We start from the raw sequence: 24,059 nt of genomic DNA, 5'->3' as shown, positions 1-24,059 counted from the left end.
TTACCTGGTTTTGGTATTAGGGTGATGCTGGCTTCATAGAATGAGCTTGGAAGTGTTCCTTCCTCTTGAATTTTTTGTAGTAGTCTGAGGAGGATAGGTTTTAGTTCTTCCTTGAATGTTTGGTAAAACTCCCCTGTGAAGCCGTCTGGTCCTGGGCTTTTGTTTGCTGGAAGCTTTTTGATGACTGCTTCAATTTCTTCCATAGTTATTGGCCTGTTGAGATTTTTAGATTCTTCCTGATTGAGTTTTGGAATGTTGTATTTTTCTAGGAATTTGTCCATTTCCTCCAGGTTGTCTAGTTTGCTGGAGTAGAGCTGTCCATAGTATTTTTTAACAATCATTTGTATTTCTGTGGGGTCTGTTGTTATTTCACCTCTTTCATTTCTGATTTTGTTTATTTGGGTCCTCTCTCTTTGCTTCTTGGTGAGTCTGGCTAGAGGTTTGTCAATCTTGTTTATCCTTTCGAAGAACCAGCTCTTGGTTTCATTGATTTTCTGTATTATTTTTTTGGTCTCTATGTTATTTATTTCTGCTCTAATCTTTATCATCTCCTTCCTTCTGCTCACTCTGGGGTTTTCTTGTTGCTCTCTTTCTAATTCTTTGAGTTGTAGAGTTAGCTGATTTACTACCATTTTTTCTTGTTTTTTGAGATAGGCCTGTAGAGCTATAAACTTCCCTCTCAGGACTGCTTTCATTGTGTCCCATAGGTTTTGGATTGTTGTGTTTTCATTGTCATTAGTTTCCAGGATGTTTTGAATTTCTTCTTTGATTTCATTGGTAACCCAATCAATATTTAATAGCATGCTATTCAGCTTCCAGGTGTTTGAGTATTTTGGGTTGTTTTTATTGCAGTTTATTTCTAATATTATGCCATCGTGGTCTGCGAAGACGCTTTTTATGATTTCAATCTTCTTGAATTTGGGGATACTTTGCTTGTGACCCAATATATGGTCTATTTTTGAATATGTGTCATGAGCACTTGAGTAGAATGTATATTCCGTGGCACTGGGGTGAAGTGTTCTGAAGATGTCTATTAAGTCCATCTGATCTAGTGAGTCATTTAGTATTGCTGTATCTTTGCTGATTGTTTGTCTAGAGGACTTATCCAGTGATGACAGTGGTGTATTAAAGTCCCCTACTATGATTGTATTGTTGTCGATCTCTCCTTTGATATCTTCCAGAAGATTTTTTATGTATTTGGGTGCTCCTGCATTGGGTGCATATATGTTTATCAGGGTTATATCTTCTTGTTGTATTGATCCTTTTAGTATTATGAAGTGGCCTTCCGTATCTCTTGTTATGGCCTTCACTTTGAGGTCTATTTTGTCCGATATAAGTATTGCTACCCCAGCTTTCTTTTCTTTTCCATTAGCCTGAAAGATATTTTTCCATCCCTTCACTTTCAGTCTGTGTGAGTCCTTTCTAATGAGGTGGGTCTCTTGTAGACAGCAAATGTATGGGTCATGATTTTTTATCCATTCAGCCACTCGATATCTTTTGGTTGGAGCATTTAGCCCGTTTACATTTAAAGTTATTATTGAAAGGTACTTGTTTGTAGCCATTTCTTTTTTTGTGTGTGTGGCTGTTTTCTTTCTGGGATTTTTATTTCTTCTTTTTACACCAGTCCCTTTAGCATTTCTTGCATTGCTGGCTTGGTGGTGATAAACTCCCTTAGCCTTTTTTTGTCTGTGAAGCTTCTTATTTCCCCTTCAATTTTGAATGATAGCCTTGCTGGATAGAGTATTCTTGGATTCAGTCCTTTGCTTTGCATCACTTTGTAAATTTCCGTCCATTCTTTTCTGGCCTGATGTGTTTCTGTTGAGAAATCATTTGATAATCTAATGGGAGATCCCTTGTATGTAACTTTCCGTCTCTCTCTTGCAGCCTGTAAGATTCTCTCTTTGTCCTGAACATTTGCCATGGTAATTATGATGTGTCTTGGTGTGGGTCTTTTCGGGTTCACCTTGCTTGGGACTCTCTGGGCTTGTGTGACTTTTTTCTTCCCCACCTCAGGGAAGTTTTCTGATATTATTTCTTCCAATAGGTTTTCTAATCCTTGTTCCTCTTTCTGTTGTTCTGGCACCCCTATTATTCGTATGTTGTTTCGTTTCATGTTGTCCCAAAGCTCCCTTAGGCTCTCCTCCTGTCTTTTAATTTTTTTCTCCAACTGAAGTACAGTTTGGGTGTGTTTTGCTTCCCTGTCTTCTAATTCACTAATTCGGTCTTCCGCTTCTCCTAGTCTACTGTTGATACTTTCAATGGTGTTCTTTATTGTAGCTATATCGCACTTCATTTCTTCTTGGGTCTTAGTTAAGTTGTCGATTTTTTCATCTGTTTCTTCTTGCTTCTTGGATAAGTTGTCGATTTTTTCCTCCATCCGGTGTATGCACTCTAGGACCCTTATTCTGAATTCTTTTTCTGTCATGTTGTATGCCTCTGTATCACTTAGCTGCTTTTCTGGTGAGTCCTCCTTTTCTTTCCTTTGGGGATTTCTTTGTCTACCCATGTTTGATCTCACTGACGTATATAGATATTGAGTCGTTCAGTGGCTGCTCCCTAGGTGGCAGTGGTTCCTTGGGCTGTGGTTGCTCCTTGGGCGGTTGTGGTAGCAGCTGCTCCTCTGTTGTTAGCGGGTCTTCTGATGGGTGCTGTTCACAGCTGTTGTGGCTCTTTTGGCTGGTGGAGGGAGGCTTCACCCACAGCAGCTGTTCCTCAGACAGAGCGTGTGGAGATCAGGAGGCCGCTGTTGCTTGGATCTGCTGCGTTGATTTAAAGGCACAAAATACAACACAACAAGGCACAACGTACCAGGCACTGAACACAAATGAATTACGGTATTAATAACCCCAAATAAAGATGGCCACCCAAGCTAAGAGAGTTGGGGGGTAAGGAAGAAAGAAGAGAAAAAGATAGAGAGAAAAACAGAAAAAAGAGGGAAAAAAAAGAAGAAAAAGAAAAAAAAAGAAAAATAGAATGAAGTAGAAGAGGGGAGGAGACTATTCATATGAGGAGAAAACTCCGATAGAACCGCCACTAATCCCAACAAATTCCAGCAACGGATCTCTGGAGTGAATACAAACTACAAACAGCCAATAATATCAAGTGAGGCAAGGGAAAGCAGAAGCACAAAAATAACTGGCCGGGGGTGGGGTGGGGAGGGGGAATGGGAGACAGAAAAAGAAAAAGAAAAAGCAGAACAACCTCACATACAATCCTTAAAGAAAAGAAAAGAAAAAAAACACACAATATACTCAACAATTGAGCAAGCAACAACAGAACAATAGAGAAAAGGAGAGAATAAAAAATTTGGATAGTGAAGAAAGATAAGGGAGAGGTGGATAAGGATTTAGAGCAGGTGATTGGAAAAGGGATATATAAGTAGGGTGAAATTTAGACAGGGCGTATGAAGAATAGGAAAAATCTAAAGCAGGAATAGGGTAAGAGAAACAGGACAGCAAAAGGGGAAAAGTGGGGAAGAGAGTTTTAGCACAGCAGCACAATTGAGGTAGAGGAAAATGATGCTAAAGGAATGATGAAAATAGAATGGAGAACCTTAGTCCCAAAATAAAATAAAGAGAAAATAAAATGACACTTTAAAAAAAAATGGTAAAATGGCAGCAGTAATAATACTGGTTAAAAATAAAAATGTAGTAATTAAAAGGGTAATATCAGGTGATGAAAAAAGAAAATAAATGGTTTCTTAGTTAAAAGGTAAAACAATAATTAAAAAAAAATAATTAAAAAAAATGGGCTGTAATGAAAGTGCTTCAGATCTTCTGCTCCTCTTTTTGACACACCAGGTATTCAGGAGAATGTTGAATTTTCCTCTGATACACTGTTCCTCTGTGTTGTAAGACACAGTCCTGATTTTAAGGCAGGCTACATTGGTTTCCCAGACAGCCCTTATCTGTATTTACAGAAGAGTCAGTTCATGGCTCTGCCTCTGGGTGGCAGTGCGTCGGGATTGACCTCCGAGGGTATAGGACCTCTCTGACCAGGTGTTCTCTATTGTACCGGAAGCTGGTTTGGGAATGTCCTCCGCCCAGAGCTGGTTTTCCAGTAGTCACTCCCCGCTCTGTTTCCCAGGCTCCCCCAAAACAGCCTTCCCTTACAATCTCTGTGACTGACCCCAACTGGGTAGTCCCTTGCACTGGGTTCAACAATCAAACGCACAGATTTAAGAGCCTGGGAAGTTGTGCGAACTCGCAACGCTTCACCTTCCAAATCTGCGCGAAGTCTCTGCGCGCGCTCTGGCTCCTGGCACCGAGTAGCCGGCAAACTGGCGTAATCTGAGGCTGCCCGTTCGTGTCCCGTCCAACTGTGGGCTTATTTATAGCGTTCCCTTCTGCCAGCAGCCCTGGGGGTGCCCTTCCACACTCGTGGGTCACGCTGGCTCCAACGGCCGCGGTCTTTTGTGGGGCGCAGAGCCCCCACCCCCCTGCGCGCGTTCCACTCTCCAACCTAAACTGCAAACCGCACCTTTGGGGAAAGTCTAACCTTTCTGTGGGGAGAAGCCGAGTTCCTCTGAGTTCACGTAGTCGCGCTGCTTGAGAGCCCTTGTTGCCGGGTTAGTAGCTGGTCTCTGGATGCCGGCGACAGTCACCCAAGATGGCACGGTCTCCGCGGCTGTGCCGGCGCACCTGGAGAGGTTTCAGCCTCAGCCTCTAACCATTCCCTTTATCTAGGATTTCTCTGTCTTTCCTGGCTGCAGACTGTCTCAGCTGAATCTCCTCTGCTTATTCGGGCTGTATGCTACCCGTTTCAGCTGCCCGCCCTTATCTGCTCCGGGACAAGGCACCGACACATCTGTCTAAACCTCCGCCATTTTCTCTAGCCCCCTCAATATTTTTCTTATGTAACTGCTCATGAAACATGCCAACAAGGGTATGTTTTTAATAATAGTGATGGTTACCATGGGCTGCATTGGACATTTTGTACATACTTGCTCATTAATCATGGTAACAACAATAGAAAGTGGGCATTATTATTACTGTTTCATAGCTGAGGACACAGAGGCTTGAAAAACTTTAGTAAGTGCCTGAGATCACGGAGTATGTAAATAGGACCAGGATGTGATCACGGGTCTTTGGCTTAAAAAGCCAAAGCATCCAGCCATTATGCTGGGCTCTCAATACAACAATGAGATCTCAATATAACCCTCTAACATAGAAATCAAAATTTCAGAATGAGTACAGGAATGGGAATTGCACCAGTCCTGATAGGTGTCTATGATGCATAATGGTATCAGGGGATATCGGTATTGTCACAGCCTCCCCAGGACAGACAGACAGACAGACAGACACACATGCAAATACACATGGAGTCATGCTCTCTGCCTCTGCTCGCTCCCCCTTCCTTGTCTTGCTATGGTCTCATGTTGGTGAGGGATCTGCAAAGCCCGGTGGGGTGGCTGTGCTGAGGGGTCAGTTCCCCAAGAAGACTCTCGCTCTGGTGAGGAGTCGGACACTCTCTGGGGCCATGACCTGGCCTCGGGTCCCCTTCCCTCCCTGCTCACCGCCATTTCCAATGTTTCAGGTTTTGGAATGAGCCAGAAGGTGGGCCATCTGGATTTCTATCCAAACGGAGGACAGCAAATGCCCGGATGTGAGAAAAATATCCTTTCACCCATCGTTGATGTAAATGGACTCTGGGAAGGTAAGTGCATTAGCAAAGCAAGACGGCAGTGCCCTCCCTGGGGAGAAGGCAGGATGCATGGCTGGGCCCTGGTAGCACTGAAATTGCCTTCACGTCCAGGGTGCTCATTCTGTCCCCAGCAGTGTCACAGCGCCATGAGGGAATTACTCTGCTTATCCCCAGTTTACAGCTGAAGAAACTGGGTCTGAACAGTTATCAAACTTGCCCAAGGCCACCTTATATTAAAGTTCAATTTCTGGCTGCAAAGTCCCAACCTCATACCCAATCGAACCTGGGACCCTTGAGTCCGCAGCCTGTGTCGTCCTCCTCATGAGGATGCTGAGGCCTGAGCTGGATGGGCATGTTGGCAAATACCAGTTCTAGCTGTGCCCACCCCCACCCCAGCTGCTTGCACTGCTTGCTCCTTGAAGGGCAGGTACAAAGGCTTGGAGGTCTTTGATGTTCTTACCCTTTGCTGTGGGCAGGTGTTGGATGGGAAAGGGATTGAGCTGGTAAAAGGACCGAGTGGGGACATGTTCCGTGGGTTTGGGGAGCACGTTCATGGAGTAGGCAGAGGCCTGGAGGTCTAGGGGGGAATGAGGTATGTGGGTGTCAATGTCAGAAATGTCCAAACCTGTAGAGAATTTTTATGAGTTTATTGGAGCCAAACTGACGACAATTGCTGGGAAGAAAAATCTCAACAGACTGAGAACATGCTCCGGAGAACGGCATTTTTGCGGCTTATTTTATACATTAGAGTAAAACGAGGAGACATAGGGGTTCCATGAAATCCACGGGTGATAGATTTCGGAGGGGGAGGAAAGTAAAATGAGAAATCTCTGGAATTAGATAAAAAGAAAAATAGAGAGACACATTCTTTTACATTGGTGGGAACAGGATAGCTGATGATCAACATGGACAGCACATAGAGGTGGTATTTGGGGAACAAGGTCACAGTGAGGGGTTCTGGGGTCTGGTTTTCTTATAAGGGTGTGCCCTGAGGGATCTGGAAAAGATTACTCTGATATGTAAAACGTGTGTTTTCTTAGATGCAAAAGGAAACAGTTTCACTTAAGGTAATGTTTCTTTGTCACTCTGGTTGGATAGCTCAGTTGGTTGGAGCTTTGTTCTAGATACCAAAACGGTTTTGGGTTTGATTTCTGGTCAGGACACATATGGGAGGCAACTGAGTGTTGTTTCTCTCTCACATCAATGTTTCTCTCTCTCCCTTCCTCTTTCTCTAAAATCAATAAACATATACTCAGGTGAGGATTAAAAAAGAAAAAGATTGACCTTTGTCAAAGAAGCTCTAGGCCTGGGACAGTGCTACCCTCCATGACCAGCTTTTAATTAGGAATTTTTATGTTCAGCCCACCCCACATGGTTACTTTCGGCCTCTGAGTTACTAAGGCCACCATGCAGGCCTCCCCTGAGGTTCTCAGGTTTAGGATGTGGCCCCTTTTTCGTCCGCATGAGGTCTGCGTTTACGTGAGGACAGGCTCAGTCCCCCTAGGATTAGGTGACTTATGCACCACCTCCATCACCTGTCCTTGTCTGGCCTCTGCTCTTCTCCTGTTGCCTCTCCCCGGAGACCAGGCTTCATCTCCCCCCTGCACAGGGAGGCTTGGAGTCTGCCATCATTTCATTTTAGTGTTTATTTGTCTCCGCTGGGAGATTCCCGGGCATCCCAGACACCCCAGTACCCTGCTCAGGGCCGAGCTCAGAGCAGGCGCTCAGTACAGCCCACTCCACTGAGCAGAGAGGCCTTCTGTGGCATTGAATATTCCATGTGCTTGATGTGAACGAATGGAGTGGATAAAGCAGTAGCCAACATCCACCCTCAGCCACTGGAGCCTTTGAGCGCTCTGCCCAGCACCAGGTAACTCCAGGGAAGACCCCGCTGAAGGAGCACTGAGTCACAATGAGGCTGCTCCTCCCAGAAGCCACCAGCAGGGCCCACATAATAGCAAGGAGCCCAGCTTTAATTAAAGAGGCAATTCACAGTGAACAAGCCCACAGGATGTGCGTCTATTGTGTGGGCTCCCAGTCACCCAGGTGCTGGGCTGGAGGAACAACTAAATCCACTTGCCCCTCTATTATGGATCCCAGGGCAGCAATTCTGGGTGAAAGAAACAATTAAGGTGGAAACAGGTTGTGTTGTATGATGATAAGTGCTGTTGCCAGAGTTGCTGGGCCCTGGGGCAGGCAGAGCTAATCCACCAGCACAAAGAGGACCCCAGACCTCCCAGAAGAGGTCCCCAGGTATGTCTGTGGTCAACGTGCATCACACCATGGGAGGTTTTGTACCAAGGAGCTGGAGAAATGAAAAATAAAAAACACACAAAAAACACAACTGCACAATTTTTCAAATTAATGGACTTGAGTTTAAAGAAAAGGGTGGCAGATAAAATGCAGTGACACAGTGGCCTAGGGCCCAGGGGACCTTGGTCTCCACTGCTTTGACCTCAGGGTTTCCAAGGAGGAGGAATTTCTCAGCCTGGGGTCATGGGCACAGAAAAGCTGCATTCCTGGGACAGGCCAGGCAGGTATGGTTTCTTGGTCTCAAACGGGCCCTCTGGCCCAGCCCTGTCCACAGCAGCCGGTGGTCGGCCTTCACAGGGACCGGTTTTAAAGAGGGAATGCACTGCTGTCATGTAAGCATGGAACATTGTCATTTCAAATTGAAGATGCAGGTTTCTCATGAAAAATCAGAAGACCAAGCAATCTGGGCCTTAACATTCAACAACTGGCTGACAGTGTAAGATTCCCTTGGAAAGCTATTGCCTCTCTCTCTCCCTCTCTCTCTTCCCTGAAACCTCTCTCTCTCTCTCTGTCTCTCCTATCTGTATATATTTTTATCACTATCTCCTGAGCCCCAGCCATCATCCTTCACTTCTGTTAGATGCTTGGACCCTGGAGGATAGAACACACATCCTTCTTAGAACTCATCCCTCCCCAGCACATGCCCATCCTCGAGTAGGCCCTGCTCAGCACACAGGCATGTGGGGGGCAGAGGTAAGCGACCAGAGCCAAATCCCATGACTAAAGAAGCCCCCAGATACCACCTCTATGTGCTGTAAATGTTGATCAGTAACTATTTGCCCCAAAGTATGTCAAAGTCAATGACAGGAACTTGGAATTGTGACTGAGGCATTAGGGAATGCTGACTCCCCTCTATGAAATGAGGAAGTGCCTCCTTATTCAGATCAGAACTTTCAAGCTCCAAAAGTGAGAGTCTCCTGTGAGCTCTCGTGGCTTTTGCTTCCTCAGGAACCCGAGACTTTGCAGCCTGCAATCACCTGAGAAGCTACAAGTACTACTCCAGCAGCATCCTCAACCCTGACGGCTTCCTGGGCTACCCGTGTGCCTCCTACGAGGAGTTTCAGAAGGTGGGTCTTACCAGGGGCCTGGGGAGGATGGGGGGGGCTCTGTGGTTGTTGGTTTTGTCCCTGTGGCTTGGAACAGAGCAGTGATGTAACTCCACGACTAGTAGAGGAGGTGCTGGTAATGCTGAGCCTCCCAGAGCCTTCTTCCTCCGGGGAGCGGGGTGGGCAGGAGGTGCATGGCCCAGACCTGACCCGGGGGGGGCCTTCCCTAGATCTCCAACTTTTCACTCTGAAAAATTCTCAAAGGATGCCTGGACTGCATGGGTGAGATGGATGCATTAATGAATGGATGGAGGGTAAAGGGATAGATGAATAGAAAGATGATTAGATGGATGAGTGGATGGATGAGCGATGGAGGGATGGATGGATGGATGGCTGATAAGATGAATTGATCAATTGAGTGAGTGACTGAGTGAAAGGCCTACCACTCACAGACAAATTTTTGTTTTCCCTCTAGAATGGCTGTTTTCCTTGTCCAGTCACAGGATGCCCCAAAATGGGGCACTATGCTGACCAATTTCAGGGGAACACCAGCGCCGTTGGACAAACATTTTTCCTGAACACAGGAGCGAGTGGTAACTTTGCTCGTAAGTTTTCATTGTTCCCATTTAAAAGCTGCAAATGATTTTAAAAGGTGTATCAACGTTGTTAGTTAGGACCCTTGGTAGCAATGGGTAGAAACTCAACACCAGCCAGCTTAAATGATGATGGAAGGACGGTAGAATGGCATTTGTCTTGCCTCTCACGTTCACCCCTTTAACCAATAATCCTGACCAGTGGAGTAGGTCGACCGTGAATGGCCCCGGCTGGTCACATGTTCACTCAACCCTGTGGCAGGAAGGACAGATCCATTAACAGAAGAAGGCAAGATGGGGCAAAGGCACCCCATGATTACCAACCATGCTAGTCCCCCTGTTTACACACACATGAACATGCTGTGTTTTTTGGTGTTATTTTGCCCAGATTCTCACTTAAAAAAAGATAGTAAAAGCATCAGGATTTATTTGTTATAATTAATATTACATGATGGCTAAGCAGAAGAGCATTTATTTTCCAAGGGAGTTTTACATTGAAAAACATTAATGCAGCACTTCACAGAACACTGTTTATACACAGTATTTCATGTTACATTCATGACACTTAGCATAAACGATAACAGTTAGGGGTATGTATATAGTCTTACAAACATATTCCTTTAAGTCAGAATACACGTTAGGAAAACACTTGCATGTGTGCGGGAGGTATTCAAGGATGTTCACTGCAGCACTGATTTTAATACAAAAAGAATGCGGGAAGAAAGCTAGATATCCACCACTTGTTATACAACCACATCCTGTATGTAACCATTCAAGGAAGGATGTAGAAAACCTCTAAGGTATATTAAGTAAAAAGGCAAAGAGCAAACCATCACGGAATATATCCTGTTCCAGTCAGGGTCTCTGCAGAAGACAGAGCTCATTCTAGTGGTTCAACGAGGAGACCCCCCTGGAGGGCCCGCTTTTGGAGGAGGGGACAGGGTTGAAAGAACAAACGAGGGATGCTGAGGCGCCCAGAATCTAGTGGCTTCGGGGCGCCAGGAATGGGGTGAAGGCAGCTACTGCCAGACCTGGTACTAGAGCAAGGAGGCTGCAGGGGAGCAAGCACCTCATCTCCCTCCTCCTGCCGCTGGCCTCCTTGCAAGCCTCTGATGGGCTGAACCCAAGGGAAAGCCAGCGGCAAGGACCCCTGGGGAGGCCAACCTTATGGAGCACAGGACAGGACAGGGAAGGGCGGTGAGCCAGTCTGGAGTGGGGATGAATGGAGAGAACAGAGAAGAGCAGTGCATACTCTTTACGGAAGGGGAAAAAGCCTATGTATTTTTATTGATATCAAAGAGGACGGGAAAGGGAGGATAAAATAATAACATCAATGAGGAGAGAGAATCATTGATCAGTACACACCCTACTAGGCATCGAGCCTGAAACTCAGGCTTGTGCCATGACCAGGAATCAAACCATGACTCCTGATTCATGGGTCAACACTGACCCACTGAGCCAAACCATACAGGCAAAAGTGTAACTTTTTATACAGTCAGATGTGTGTGTGTAAATGCTCATAGACAGCTCTCGGTCAGGGTATCCCAACCTCAGCTCTGCTGGAATCCGGGGCTGGATCACTTGTTACTGGGCTGCTCTCCTGTGCATTGCAGTGTGGTTAGCAAATCCGTGGCCTCTACCAGCGAGATGCCAGGAGCCCTGCACCCACGCACCCCATTCCCTGGGTGGGACAATCAAGAACATCTCCAGACAATGCCATTGTCCCCGGGCAGCAACTCACCCCGCGGGGCTTGGTTAAGTCTACAGACCAGACTGGGGAGACCCTGAGATGGAGGGCAGGTGGACAGAGCGCTGAGAAAGGGTTTACTCATTTTTAAATAATTATCTGTGTTATTTTCCCACTGAGAACATGTCCATGGCATGGGAAAATAACAAAAATAAAAACAAATAAAGCAACAGTAAGTGATTTATCCAAATGATGGAGCCCAGACGTCTCCCTCTCCCAGTGGTCTTTCTGGTACAGTCCGTGGTGGGCACCTGGGTACCCGGGTATAGTAACCAGCCCCCCTCCATCCATTGAACACACACCTGGCTGGGTTGGGAAGAGATTATGCTGAACTGCAATATTTACTTCCCCCTGGGTCCCTCACCCCCACCTAGCATCAGAATTCCTGGGACCCCAACTGCATTGAAGGAAACCATTCATTACATTCTGCCTTACCTCCCACTCATGGGGGATTCAGAGCTTGGAACAAGAATGCTCCCATGGGTCATTTTTTTTTTCCAACAAGATGAGTTCATTGAACTGATAGTATCTTTTCTTTGCACAGGTTGGAGATACAGGGTATCAGTCACACTCGCTGGAAAAAAGACAAGGAGTGGGTCCTTCAGGATTGCTTTATACGGAAGCAATAGAAACTCAGGGGAGTATGAAATTTTCAGGTAAGTTTGAGAGTAAAGCGAAATGACCATACTTTCCCTAAGAGATTATTAATACAGGATTGGGTATAAACTTCTATATACATCTAGCCATAGAGAACCTTTGAATCCTAGAATGTCAGAGCCGGAAGGAAGTCTCTTAGCATCTAATTCAATCACCCCATAGGAGAAGAGGGAGGCCAGAGAGGAAGCAATCGCGATTTTAAAGGCTGGCTCCTTCTGGATTGCCAATCACTGCTTCCTTCCTGCTGAAGTTGTGGGGTTGTTCTTGTTGTTTTTAAATTTTTTAAAAATTTTATTTCAGAGAAAGGAAGGGAGAGGAAGAGAGAGAAACATCAATGATGAGAGAGAATCATTGATCAGCTGCCTCCTGCACACCCCCTACTGGGGATCAAACCCACAACCTAGGCATGTGCCCTGACCAGGAAATGAACTGTGACCTCCTGGTTTATGAGTCCACACTCTAGCACTGAGACACACCATCCAGGCCTGGCTTAAGTTTTATGAATATCATGTTCTCCTTAGACAAAGCACATTTATATGGCAACTCCTTCCCATCCCACACACATACCCCAGCCTCCACTCCTGCTGTGTTCCACCTGAAGCCTGAAGCTTGCTTCCTATTATGATGGTAGCCTCAGGTTCTAGCTCTTGTGGATATATGAGGTGCTTGGTACAATGTATTGGATAACTGTGCTGTAAAATTAGATTCTCTTTTGCACTAAGTTTGCATAATAATTTTCATGTTAAGTTAAAGTTCTTTGACTACTTGTTATGTTACATATGAGATGCCGACAGATGACCCCGACTAAAGCACATGCATCTTCAAACAAGGATAAGGAGTCCTGCAGTGAAATTAAAGAGTCAATATGGCGCACAAAGTAGTTGACTTCCCTCTAGGTACCAATCAAGACAGTGGGAATCTAGAGTCCAGTATTATTCTAAAGGTGTGTTCTTCACAGTTACGTTTGTTTTTAGCGTCCCTGGATGTGCATGGAGGCAGTGAAGGGAATTGCAGAACGTCAACAGCAGCAGCCATTGTTTGGAATAACAACAGGTTGCTATCACCCTAATATTCATCTATCCAGCTGATAGAACACTTTATGTCTATGTTTGCAGAGGATCCCTCAAACCACGTACAAAATATGTGCGTGACATTGATGTGGACTTCAATGTTGGAAAAATCCAGAAGGTTACATTCCTCTGGAGAAAACGTGGGATAAACCTGTTATGGTACAAACTGGGGGCTTCGAAAATCACAGTGCAAAGTGGAGAAAATGGGACTGAGTGAGTATCATTCATTGCACCTAAGTCTTGTTTCTGTATTTCCTTATCAATCTATCTCTGCAAACATATATGCATACATTCAATCACCCACCCATCCACCTACATATCCTTCTACCCACCCATTCCTTCATCCCTTTCTCTCCATCCACTTAACCACTTACCTATGCACTTATTCATGCAGCCATTCATCTACCCAAATATTCCTCTCACCTCTGCATTTTTCCATCTACCCATCTGATTTACTTGGAAAAATCAATCATCGTTTTCCTTAAGCCAAATTCAACTTGGCCGGAGCAAGACATCAATTGTAAGGCATAGGTTCAAGAAACAGGCCAATTGGAGACTCTGTTTTATCTCAAACAAGAAGGAATGCACCTGGGCAGTAGCTGTAGGAAATCTCGGGTTTATTTCCGTTGGGTGCATTTATTCATACAAATTGTTTTGCTTGGAGACTGAGGCCTGAGAGGAATACCGACTGTGTGAGGATCTAGCTCCCAGTGGCAAGCTCTTCTCTTGCTGAGAGGATGGAATCTTACTTAGTGAGAGTAGGGAGAGATCATAACAGTGTTTACAATATGGCAAGAAAAAGGGCGACCTTAATAGAGGATGATACAAAACAACAGATGTCAGCGTCTGAAGGAAACTCCGTCACCTCTCAACTGCTCTCATGTTAAGATGAGAAGAGTGGGGTTTGCAGAGTCACATAACGTGTCTAAGGCCACCCAGGAAAGGGACAGGGAAGAATATTTGCAAACTATTTTCAAAAACACATACGAAGACCTTTCTCAGCTGCATGACTTAGCTGTGCTGACAGTACATGGTCATAGGCCTGATTCCTTGGCGTGGTGCTGGAAGGGTCAGAGGTCACTGGGGCTGTGCCAGTACTGTGTTTATTCAAGAGCAGAGCTTGAGCCTGAGGCACAACCAGGACTTGGGCCCCAGTCTTCTGACCTCCAATCCAGCCCTTGTCCCACTGTGCCCGCCCAGCTCACACAGCAGGCCGTGGAGCTAAAGCTCTGTAAGGCCTGGCTGAGGAATGCATTGTAGAACTGTCTGGGTTTCACAGCATTTAGGTAGGGGTGAGGGTAGATTTTGTTTCCAAGTACTGGACAGCTCACCCCGATATATTCCGAACACCTATGCATCTCACCCCATATAAGGGCTTCCTCACAAGGAGCCACAGTCTTTTTTTTTTTTTTGAGTCTTTTTTTTTTTTTAATTATTAGTTAAGGTATTACAAATGTGTCCTCATCCCCCCCATTAACCCCCTTCCTTCCCCCCCCCCCCACACACAAACTCATGCTCCCATCCACCCGTTGTCCATGTCCATTGGTTTGGCTTATATACATGTATACAAGTCCTTCGGTTGATCTCTTCCCCTTACCCCTGCCCTCCCCTACTTTCCTTCTGGGGATTGATAGCCTGATCGCTGTTTCTCAGTCTTTGGGTCTGTCCCTTTTCATCAGTCTATGTTGTTCTCTATAATCCACAAATGAGTGAGATCATGTGGTATTTATCTTTCTCTGACTGGCTTATTTCACTTAGCATAATGCTCTCCAGTTCCATCCATGCTGTTGCAAAAGGCAAGAGTTCCTTTTTTTTTACCGCAGCATAGTATTCCATTGTGTATATGTACCACAGTTTTCTAATCCACTCATCTGCTGATGGGCACTTAGGCTGTTTCCAAATCTTAGCTATGGTGAATTGTGCTGCTATGAACATAGGGGTGCATATATCCTTTCTAATTGGCGTTTCTGGTTTCTTGGGATATATTCCTAGTAGTGGGATCACAGGGTCAAATGGGAGTTCCATTTTTAGTCTTCTGAGGTAGCTCCATACTGTTCTCCACAGTGGCTGCACCAGTCTGCATTCCCACCAGCAGTGCAGAAGGGTTCCTTTTTCTCCACATCCTCTCCAACACTTGTTGTTTGTTGATTTGTTGATGATAGCCATTCTGACAGGTGTGAGATGATAACGCATTGTCGTTTTGATTTGCATCTCTCGTATAATTAGTGACTTTGAGCAGGTTTTCATATGTCTTTCTGCCTTCTGTATGTCCTCTTTCGAAAAGTGTCTATCTAGGTCCGTTGCCCATTTTTTTATTGGATTGTTTATCTTCCTTTTGTTAAGTTTCATGAGATCCCTGTAAATGTTGGAAATTAAACCCTTATCGGTGGTATCATTGGCAAATATGTTCTCCCATGTAGTGGGTCTTCTTGTTGTTTTGTTGATGGTTTCCTTTGCTGTGCAAAAGCTTTTTATTTTGATGTAGTCCCATTTGTTTATTTTCTCTTTAGTTTCCATTGCCCTAGGAGCATTATCAGAGAAGAAATTTCTTCGGCATATGTTTGCAATTTCGCTGCCTGTGGATTCCTCTAATATTTTTATGGTTTCCCGTCTTACGTTTAAGTCTTTTATCCATTTTGAGTTTATTTTTGTGTATGGTGTGAGTTGGTGATCTAGTTTCATCCTTTTGCATGTATCTGTCCAATTTTCCCAACACCATTTATTGAAAAGACTGTCTTGACTCCATTGTATGCTCTTGCCTCCTTTGTCGAATATTAATTGGCCATAGTGGTTTGGGTCGATTTCTGGGGTCTCTATTCTGTTCCATTGATCTATATGTCTGTTCTTGTGCCAGTACCAAGCTGTTTTAAGAACAGTGGCTTTGTAATACAGTTTGATATCTGGTATTGAGATCCCACCTACTTTGTTCTTTCTCAGGATTGCTGCAGCTATTCGGGGACTTTTTTTATTCCAGATGAATTTTTGGAACGTTCGTTCTAGATTTGTGAAATATGCCGTTGGTAATTTAATGGGGATTGCATTGAATCTATAAATTGCTTTGGGTAGTATGGACATTTTGATGATGTTGATTCTACCAATCCATGAACACGGTATATTCTTCCATCTGTTTATGTCTTCCTCTATCTCTTTTTTCAGTGTCCTATAGTTTTCAGAATATAAGTCTTTTACCTCCTTAGTTAAGTTTATTCCTAGGTATTTTAATTTTTTTGGTGCAATGGTAAATGGGATTGCTTCTGTAGTTTCACTTTCTGTAAGTTCACTATTGGTGTAAAGAAATGCCATGGATTTCTTAGCATTAATTTTGTATCCTGCTACATTGCCGAATTCATTTATTAAGTCTAATAATTTTTTGATGGAGTCTTTAGGGTTCTGTATGTACAGTATCATGTCATCTGCAAATAAGGACAGTTTTACTTCTTCTTTTCCAATCTGGATGCCTTTTATTTCTTCTTCGTGTCTGATCGCAATGGCTAGTACTTCCAGTACTATGTTGAACAGGAGTGGTGAGAGGGGGCATCCCTGTCTTGTTCCTGTTTTTAGGGGGAATGGTTTTAGTTTTTGCCCATTGATTATGATGTTAGCTGTGGGGTTGTCATATATGGCTTTTATTATGTTGAGGTATGATCCCTCAATTCCTATCTTGCTGAGGGTTTTTATCAAGAAAGGGTGTTGGATTTTGTCAAATGCTTTTTCCGCATCAATTGATATGACTATGTGGTTTTTTTCTCTCAATTTGTTTATGTGATGTATCACGTTTATTGATTTGCGGATATTGTACCATCCTTGCATCCCTGGGATAAATCCTACTTGGTCATGGTGTATGATCTTTTTGATGTACTGCTGGATCCGATTTGCTAGGATTTTGTTGAGGATTTTGGCATCTATGTTCATGAGGGATATTGGCCTATAATTCTCTTTCATTGTATTGTCTTTATCTGGTTTTGGGATTAGGGTGATGTTGGCTTCATAGAATGAGCTGGGAAGTGTTCCTTCCTCTTGGATCTTTCGACATAGTCTGAGGAGGATAGGTTTTAGGTCTTCCTTGAATGTTTGGTAAAACTCCCCTGTGAAGCCATCTGGCCCCGGGCTTTTGTTTGCTGGAAGCTTTTTGATTACTGCTTCGATTTCCTCCATAGTTATTGGCCTATTGAGATTTTTAGATTCTTCCTGGTTAAGGTTTGGAAGGTTGTATTTATCTAGGAATATGTCCATTTCCTCCAGGTTGTCTAGTGTGTTGGAGTAGAGTTGTTCATAGTATTTTCTAACAATCCTTTGTATTTCTATGGGGTCTGTTGTTATTTCTCCTCTTTCATTTCTGATTTTGTTTATTTGGGTCCTCTCTCTTTGTTTCTTGGTGAGCCTGGCTAGAGGTGTATCAATCTTGTTTATCCTTTCAAAGAACCAGCTCTTGGTTTTGTTGATCTTTTGTATTGTTTTTTTGTTCTCTATGTCGTTTATCTCCGCTCTGATCTTTGTTATTTCCTTCCTTCTGCTTACAGTGGGCTTTTTTTGTTGCTCTCTTTCTAATTCTTCGAGTTGTAGAGTTAGGTCATTTATTCTCATTGTTTCTTGTTTCTTGCAGTAGGCTTGTAGAGCTATGAGCTTCCCTCTCAAGACTGCTTTTGCTGTGTCCCATAGGTTTTGGATTGTTGTGTTTTCATTGTCATTTGTTGCCATGATGTTTTTTATTTCTTCTTTGATCTCACTGGTGACCCAGTCGTTGTTTAATAGCATGCTATTTAGTCTCCATGTGTTTGATTTTTTTGGATTGTTTTTGTTGTAGTTGATTTCCAGTTTTATGCCTTTGTGGTCTGAGAAGATACTTGATATGATTTCAATTTTCTTGAATTTGAAGAGACTTTGTCTGTGACCCAATATATGGTCTATCTTTGAAGATGACAAATGTGCACCTGAGGAGAATGTATATTCTGTGGCTTTGGGGTGAAATGTTCTGAAGATGTCAATTAATTCCATCTGATCTAGTGAGTCATTTAGGATTGATGTTTCTTTGCTGAGTTTCTGTTTAGAGGATTTGTCCAGTGGCGATAAAGGGGTGTTTAGGTCCCCTACTATGATTGTATTGCTGTCAATCTCTCCCTTGATCTTCTCCAGAAGATTTCTTACGTATTTGGGTGCTCCTATATTGGGTGCATATATATTTACCAGAGTTATTTCTTCTTGTTGGACTGCTCCCTTTAGTATTATGAAGTGGCCTTCTTGATCTCTTTTTATGTCCTTCACTTTGAGATCTAATTTGTCAGATATAAGTATTGCTACCCCGGCTTTTTTTTCACTTCCATTGGCCTGAAAAACCTTTTTCCATCCCTTCACCATCAGTCTGTGTGCGTCTTTTTTTCTGAGGTGGGTTTCCTTTAGGGGATGTCCAACCTTTCCGTGAGAAGAAGCAGTGCTCGTCTGAGTTCACGCAGTCACGCTGCTTGAGATCCCTTGTTTCCAGGTTAGTAGCTTGTCTCTGGATGCCGGCAACAACCACGCAAGATGGCGCAGTCTCCGCTGCTTAGCTGGCGCACCAGGAGAGGCTTCAGCCGCAGTCTCCAACCGTCCTTTTTTTTTTTTCCTGGGGGGTTCTCGGTCTTTCCTAGCTGCAGACAGTCTCTCAGCTGAAAATCCTCTGCCTATTCGGGCTGAATGTTACCCGTTTCAGCTGCTCACCCTTATCTGCTCCAGGACAAGGCACAGGACACGTCCGCTTATACCTCCGCCATTTTCCGATTCCTCCAGGAGCCACATTCTTTAGCTGAGCCCTGAGGGAGTCTGGTCTTTAGCAAAGACGCCCACAGGAAAGGAGGCGGCCAGGTCTCCTGCATCTCATGGCTGGGCTGTTGCCCCAACTGGGTGGCCTTCACCCTCTTCAGGAGTGACCTCCCTCCATGGTCTTCCCCCCCAACATCTCTATGGAGATATAATTTTCATAGCCTGTGTTCACCCATTTAAAGTATATACTTCAGTGATTTTTAGTATATGTGCAGAGTTGTGGAATCATTTCTAAAGTCAATTTTAGAACATTTCATCAGCCTTCCCAAAAAACCCACACCTATCAGCCATCATCCTATAACCTCCCACCCCTTTTCTCCAGCCCTGGGCAACCTGATTTCTATTTGGATAGATGTTCCTATTCTAGACATTTTATATAAATGGAGTCATACAATATATATAGTACGTTGTGACTGGCTTTTTTCACATAGCATAACATGCTCAAGGTTCGTCCATGTTGTAACATGTATCAGTACTTTATTCCTTTTTAATGCCAAATAATATTCTCTTATATGGATATACCACCTTTTATTTGTCCACTTAGCAGTTGAAGGACATCAGGGATGTTACCACTTTGGGGCTATTATGAATAATGCTGCTGTGAACATTTATGTACAAGTTTTTGAGTGAACATATGTTTAATTTCTCTTGGGTACATACCTAGGAGCAGAATTGCTAGGTTATGCGGTAACTACTATGTTTAACCTTTAGAAGAACTGCCAGACTGTTTTCCAAGTGGCTGCCACATTTTCCCTTCCCAGAAGCAATGCACGAAGAATCCCCCAGGTTCTGAACTCTAGAGAAAGTCCCCTCTTGGCAGGTGGGGTCACCCCAGTCCCCAAATTCAATGCCAGGTCCACCCAAAGCCACAGGTTTTGAAAAAAAAAATGTGTGGTCTGACACAGCTGATTCACTTTTAGCTTGTTAAAGGCCATAGGAGGAGGGGGTATTCTTTAAGTGATTTTGCTTAATAAGAACCACCTGGACTTGGTATTGTGCAGGGGAGCCTTCCAGGCAAAAAGGCCTGAATTCCAGAGTTTGGCTAAACGCTGTTTACTTACCTGAGGTGACATTTTCACAAACTGCCAAGCCTCACACTGAACATGTTCTCCTCCGCAGGTATAAATTTTGCAGTCGCAAGACCGTGAAACAAAAAAGGTTACAGACCTTTCACCCTTGTTAAAAATGTGGTGCTCTGGCCCTCACCGGTTTGGCTCAGTGGATAAGTGTCAGCCTGAATCCTGAAGGGTCCCAGGTTCGATTCCGGTCAAGGGCATGTACCTTGGTTGTGGGCACATCCCCAGTAGTTGGTTGTGGGCACATCCCCAGTAGTTGGTTGTGGGCACATCCCCAGTAGCAAGAGGCAGGTGATCAATGTTTCTGACTCCCTAACCCTCTCCCTTCCATTCTGCAAAAAATCAATAAAGTATGTTTTAAAAAATGTGGTGCTCTCTTGTATCTTTGTGGTAATAAATGTTAATGCCCTCGGGTTGACTTTGAGCCATTAGTCTCCCATCCTCCAGGTTCTGGGGTCACATTTGGGAAATGATTTTTCAGACTAGAGCCCAGGCCCGGCCAGTGTTCTCAGTGGTTAGAGCACCAAAGGGTCTCCGGTTTGATTCCTGGTCAAGGGCACATACAAGGGTAGCGGGTTGCATCCCTGGCCCCGGTTGGGGTGCTTATGTGAGGCAACCCTCAATGCGTCTCTCTCATATGGATGTTTTTCTCTCTCTCTCCTTCCCTCTCCCTTCCACTCTCTCTAAAAATCACGGGGAAAAAAGTCCTCGGATGAGGATTAATAACAACAGCAAAATGCTGGAGCCAAGTTGGCTGCAGGTCATGTCTGAAACCGCCCCCCCCCCGCGGTCCGTTGCCACCACCTTTCTCAGGGCACCTGTGTGGCCAGTTCTAACGTAGACCATGCAGTTCTGTCCTATTTGAAAAGCTCATCATTACTTCCACGTGCTGCCTGCCCAGCTGTTAACATCCTAGGGCAGTGATGGCGAACCTTTTGAGCTCGGCGTGTCAGCATTTTGAAAAACCCTAACTTAACTCTGGTGCCGTGTCACATATAGAAATTGTTTGATATTTGCAACCATAGTAAAACAAACACTTATATTTGTGATATTTATCTTATATATTTAAATGCCATTTAACATAGAAAAATCAACCAAAAAATGAGTTCATGTGTCACCTCTGACACGTGTGCCATAGGTTCGCCATCATTGTCCTAGGGCAGGGGTGGGCAAACTTTTTGACTCGAGGGCCACAATGGGTTCTTAAACTGGACTGGAGGGCCGGAACAAAAGCATGGATGGAGTGTTTGTGTGAACTAATGTAATTTCAAAGTAAACATCATTACATAAAAAGGTACGGGCTTTTTTTTTTTAGTTTTATTCATTTCAAATGGGCCATATTTGGCCCGCAGGCCATAGTTTGCCCATGGCTGGTCCTAGGGGGAGGGAGCTGACCCCATTGAAGAGCCTCCTGGATGGCATGCATACCTATGAGCCAATGGAGGGTGAGGGCCTTAAAAATGTGAATTTGCACCAAATGCAAATGAGCCAGGGAGTATTCTGACACAAGGTATTTCTTCCAGCCTCGCCCCCAGACTCCCAGTTCATCTCCCAGGAACAACTTGAGGTTTTTCCAGAAATATGTGTGCACCTATCTCATATACCCCAGCCCCACTTCCACAGCTGGTAGCCTACAAAACACCGTTCGTACCTTGCTTTTTACACTATAAAAATAATTTGGATATTACGGTCTAACTAGAGGACCAATGCATGGAATTCCTTCAAGAAAAGGTCTTCCTTCCCCCGGCTGCTGGCACCGGCTTCCCTCTGTCACCCGGGACCCACGCTACCCTCCAGCCACCAGCAGGCACCTGGGACCCAGGCCTCATTTGCAGCCCCAGCTTCATCCGGAAGGTTATCCAGAAGGACTTCTGATCTAATTAGCATATTATGCTTTTATTTATTATAGATAGTGTAGAAAGAGCCTCTTTAATCTTCATGGGGCTTCACAGATGCCACCAAGGAATGGATGTGGTGTGCTCGTCCCTGCTGATGGGCATAGAAATGGCCTCCAAAATTTTCTTACTGCAAATTTGCATGCATCTAACATCCTTCTGTGATGTGTGTGGCGTGTGGGCCTTCTAGCCTGGCCTCTGCCCTAAGCCCTGGTCTCCCACTGACCCCCGGGCGACCTGCCTACTCACTCCTGGGAACCCGGGGAGTTGGATAGGCTGGAGAGGTGGAGGGTGTCACTTTCAGGGCTATGGATGGTGGAGCAGGGTCCGCCTGTTGAGCAGGAGTGAGAGCATCACCATGTAATTCTTAGCATTAAGGAATGGCTTCATTTAGCAATTCCCTGAAAGGCTGTGTGACAGGTGCGGTGGGCGCTCAAAGGGAACAAGGTGACACACCAAGGTCTTGAGAATGAGGCAGAAGGAGCTCTCCCTTCCCTTTAGGGGGCACCTCTCTACTTTCTAGCAGGACAGAGAGCCAGTTCTGTACCTGGGGATTTTCTTTCATTCTTCCTTCCTCTTTGTGTTTCCTACAATTCTCTTTCCGGAAGCACTGTCCAGCACTCAAAAGCTTGGTCTGCTGCAGTGAAATAGGTCCTTGTCTGAGGCCTTCGAGACTGCCTAGGCCCCAACAGCACTGCCAGTGTGGCTCAGTGCTTGAGGGTTGACCCCGGAACCAAGAGATCACCAGTTCCAGTCCTAATCAGGGCACATGCTCAGGCTGCAGATTTGATCCCTAGTTGGGGGCAACTTATAGAACAGAGGTTCTCGCCCTCGCTGCGTAATAGAGTTGACTGGGGAGCTTTCAAAGGAAATCCCATGTCCAGGTAGGAGCAGGGACCAGTAGGAATTTCTGGAGGGGTCCCAGCACCAGTATTTTTTAAAAATCTGTTGGACATGTATAGCCAGGGTTGAGAACCAAGGCGTGTCTCCTTCTAAGAGTCTAAATGGCACTTGCTAACCTTAAGGCTTACTCATTCTCAGAGTGTGAAATGGGGCTCCACAAGGGGGCGGAGCTGGCCTTGACTCCCAGCTGCCTCTATTTCTACCTGTGCTCCCAGGACCAGGGCAGCACCTGCCTGTGCCTGTCCCCCCACAAACCCCATCCTTCCTCAGTCCCCCACTGAGTCAGAGGTCAGCAGTGACAAGGGTGGGATACAAAGCCCTCGGTGGAAAACCAGGCATCTCCCTGCCTTCCCAGCCTCCCTTGGGAAAAATAATGACGACTTCACAAAGCTATTTCATAGAATGTTATGTTAAATGAACATCAAATTACTTTTCCTTTTACTAGCTTTAAATGCTAATAGTGCCATTCATTCCTGACCTTCAGGAATATGAGATGTTTTCCATGACAACATAAAGAGAGTTCTTGTTTGAAAACGCAAGCTACTTGGGACCACATCTTATTACTTCTAAGTATAGCGTGCGCCAGCTTCTCGCACTTCAGCCGCCCATCTATACGTAGCTGGTGTATATTTCAGTTGACATTTATTGTTCTCCTGCATACGTGCCAAATTCCGTAATGATGACTCTGACAAAGACGTAGAGCTGGGTATATAGAAATTACATCTGCTACCGTGTAATCAGTGTTATCTATCAGAACGCTATTTGTGACAAATCATGTTCAAAATAAAAATTGAATTGATTTTTCTGTGATTTTAATATGGTGCCCTCCCAGCAAGCCTTTGATTGATCCTTAAACACTTTAATGCTCTGTTTTTGTTTGAGGCAGATCAGGAATGGAGCTTGGGTATTCACAAAGCCAAAATGATCTGCAAAACAACAAATTCAAATTTCCAAAAGCAGCTTTATTTGCAAGCCCAGGGAATGAACTTGGTAAAGCTCTCTTTATGGGCTCGCAATGCAAGGACGAGAGCCTCACGCGCACGTTCCCATATTGCGTTTGTACGCATCCGTTTCCATCTAAATTAGACTGTAACTGATGCAGGTCTGAGAGGCCTCTGCCAGGCCTTCATCTTTCCTCTTCTCTCCAGCGAGTGCAGGCTTTTTCTTGGCTAATCCATGCTCCACCTCACCCCCGCCCTCTCTCTCACCAGTGGGTTTGGGCTAATGGCTCTGTGTCCTGGGCATATGGGGGTTCTGTCTCCCACATCCCCCAAAGGGGCCTCTCTCAAGGGGGCACCTGCTTGACCCCTTTTGTTTGCA

The 24,059-nt window shown here is 44.8% G+C and overlaps 1 protein-coding gene across 2 annotated transcripts in view; it reads left to right on the top strand.

Annotated features, from left to right (window-relative positions):
* LOC308529329 (pancreatic lipase-related protein 2-like) overlaps nucleotides 1-20,048 on the top strand; it is a gene marked incomplete at both ends in the record, with an annotated part of 32,122 nt that extends 12,074 nt beyond the window's left edge. Inside the window, 6 exons of one of the 2 annotated variants that reach the window (XM_081105374.1) lie at nucleotides 5,536-5,655; nucleotides 8,905-9,023; nucleotides 9,478-9,607; nucleotides 11,887-11,998; nucleotides 13,115-13,282; nucleotides 19,985-20,048. In XM_081105374.1, the coding sequence (XP_080961500.1) occupies nucleotides 5,536-5,655; nucleotides 8,905-9,023; nucleotides 9,478-9,607; nucleotides 11,887-11,998; nucleotides 13,115-13,282; nucleotides 19,985-20,048 (713 nt within the window). Of the gene's footprint in view, nucleotides 1-5,535; nucleotides 5,656-8,904; nucleotides 9,024-9,477; nucleotides 9,608-11,886; nucleotides 11,999-13,114; nucleotides 13,287-19,984 lie in introns of those variants that run through there. The other variant, XM_081105375.1, reaches the window with a different exon arrangement.
* Nucleotides 20,049-24,059: the final 4,011 nt, after the last annotated feature.

This window comes from Myotis nattereri (assembly GCF_964212035.1).
Source record: "Myotis nattereri genome assembly, chromosome: 13".
NCBI lineage: Eukaryota > Metazoa > Chordata > Mammalia > Chiroptera > Vespertilionidae > Myotis > Myotis nattereri.
Note: the sequence above shows the minus strand (reverse complement) of the source record. Positions and strands in the feature narration are given on the sequence as shown.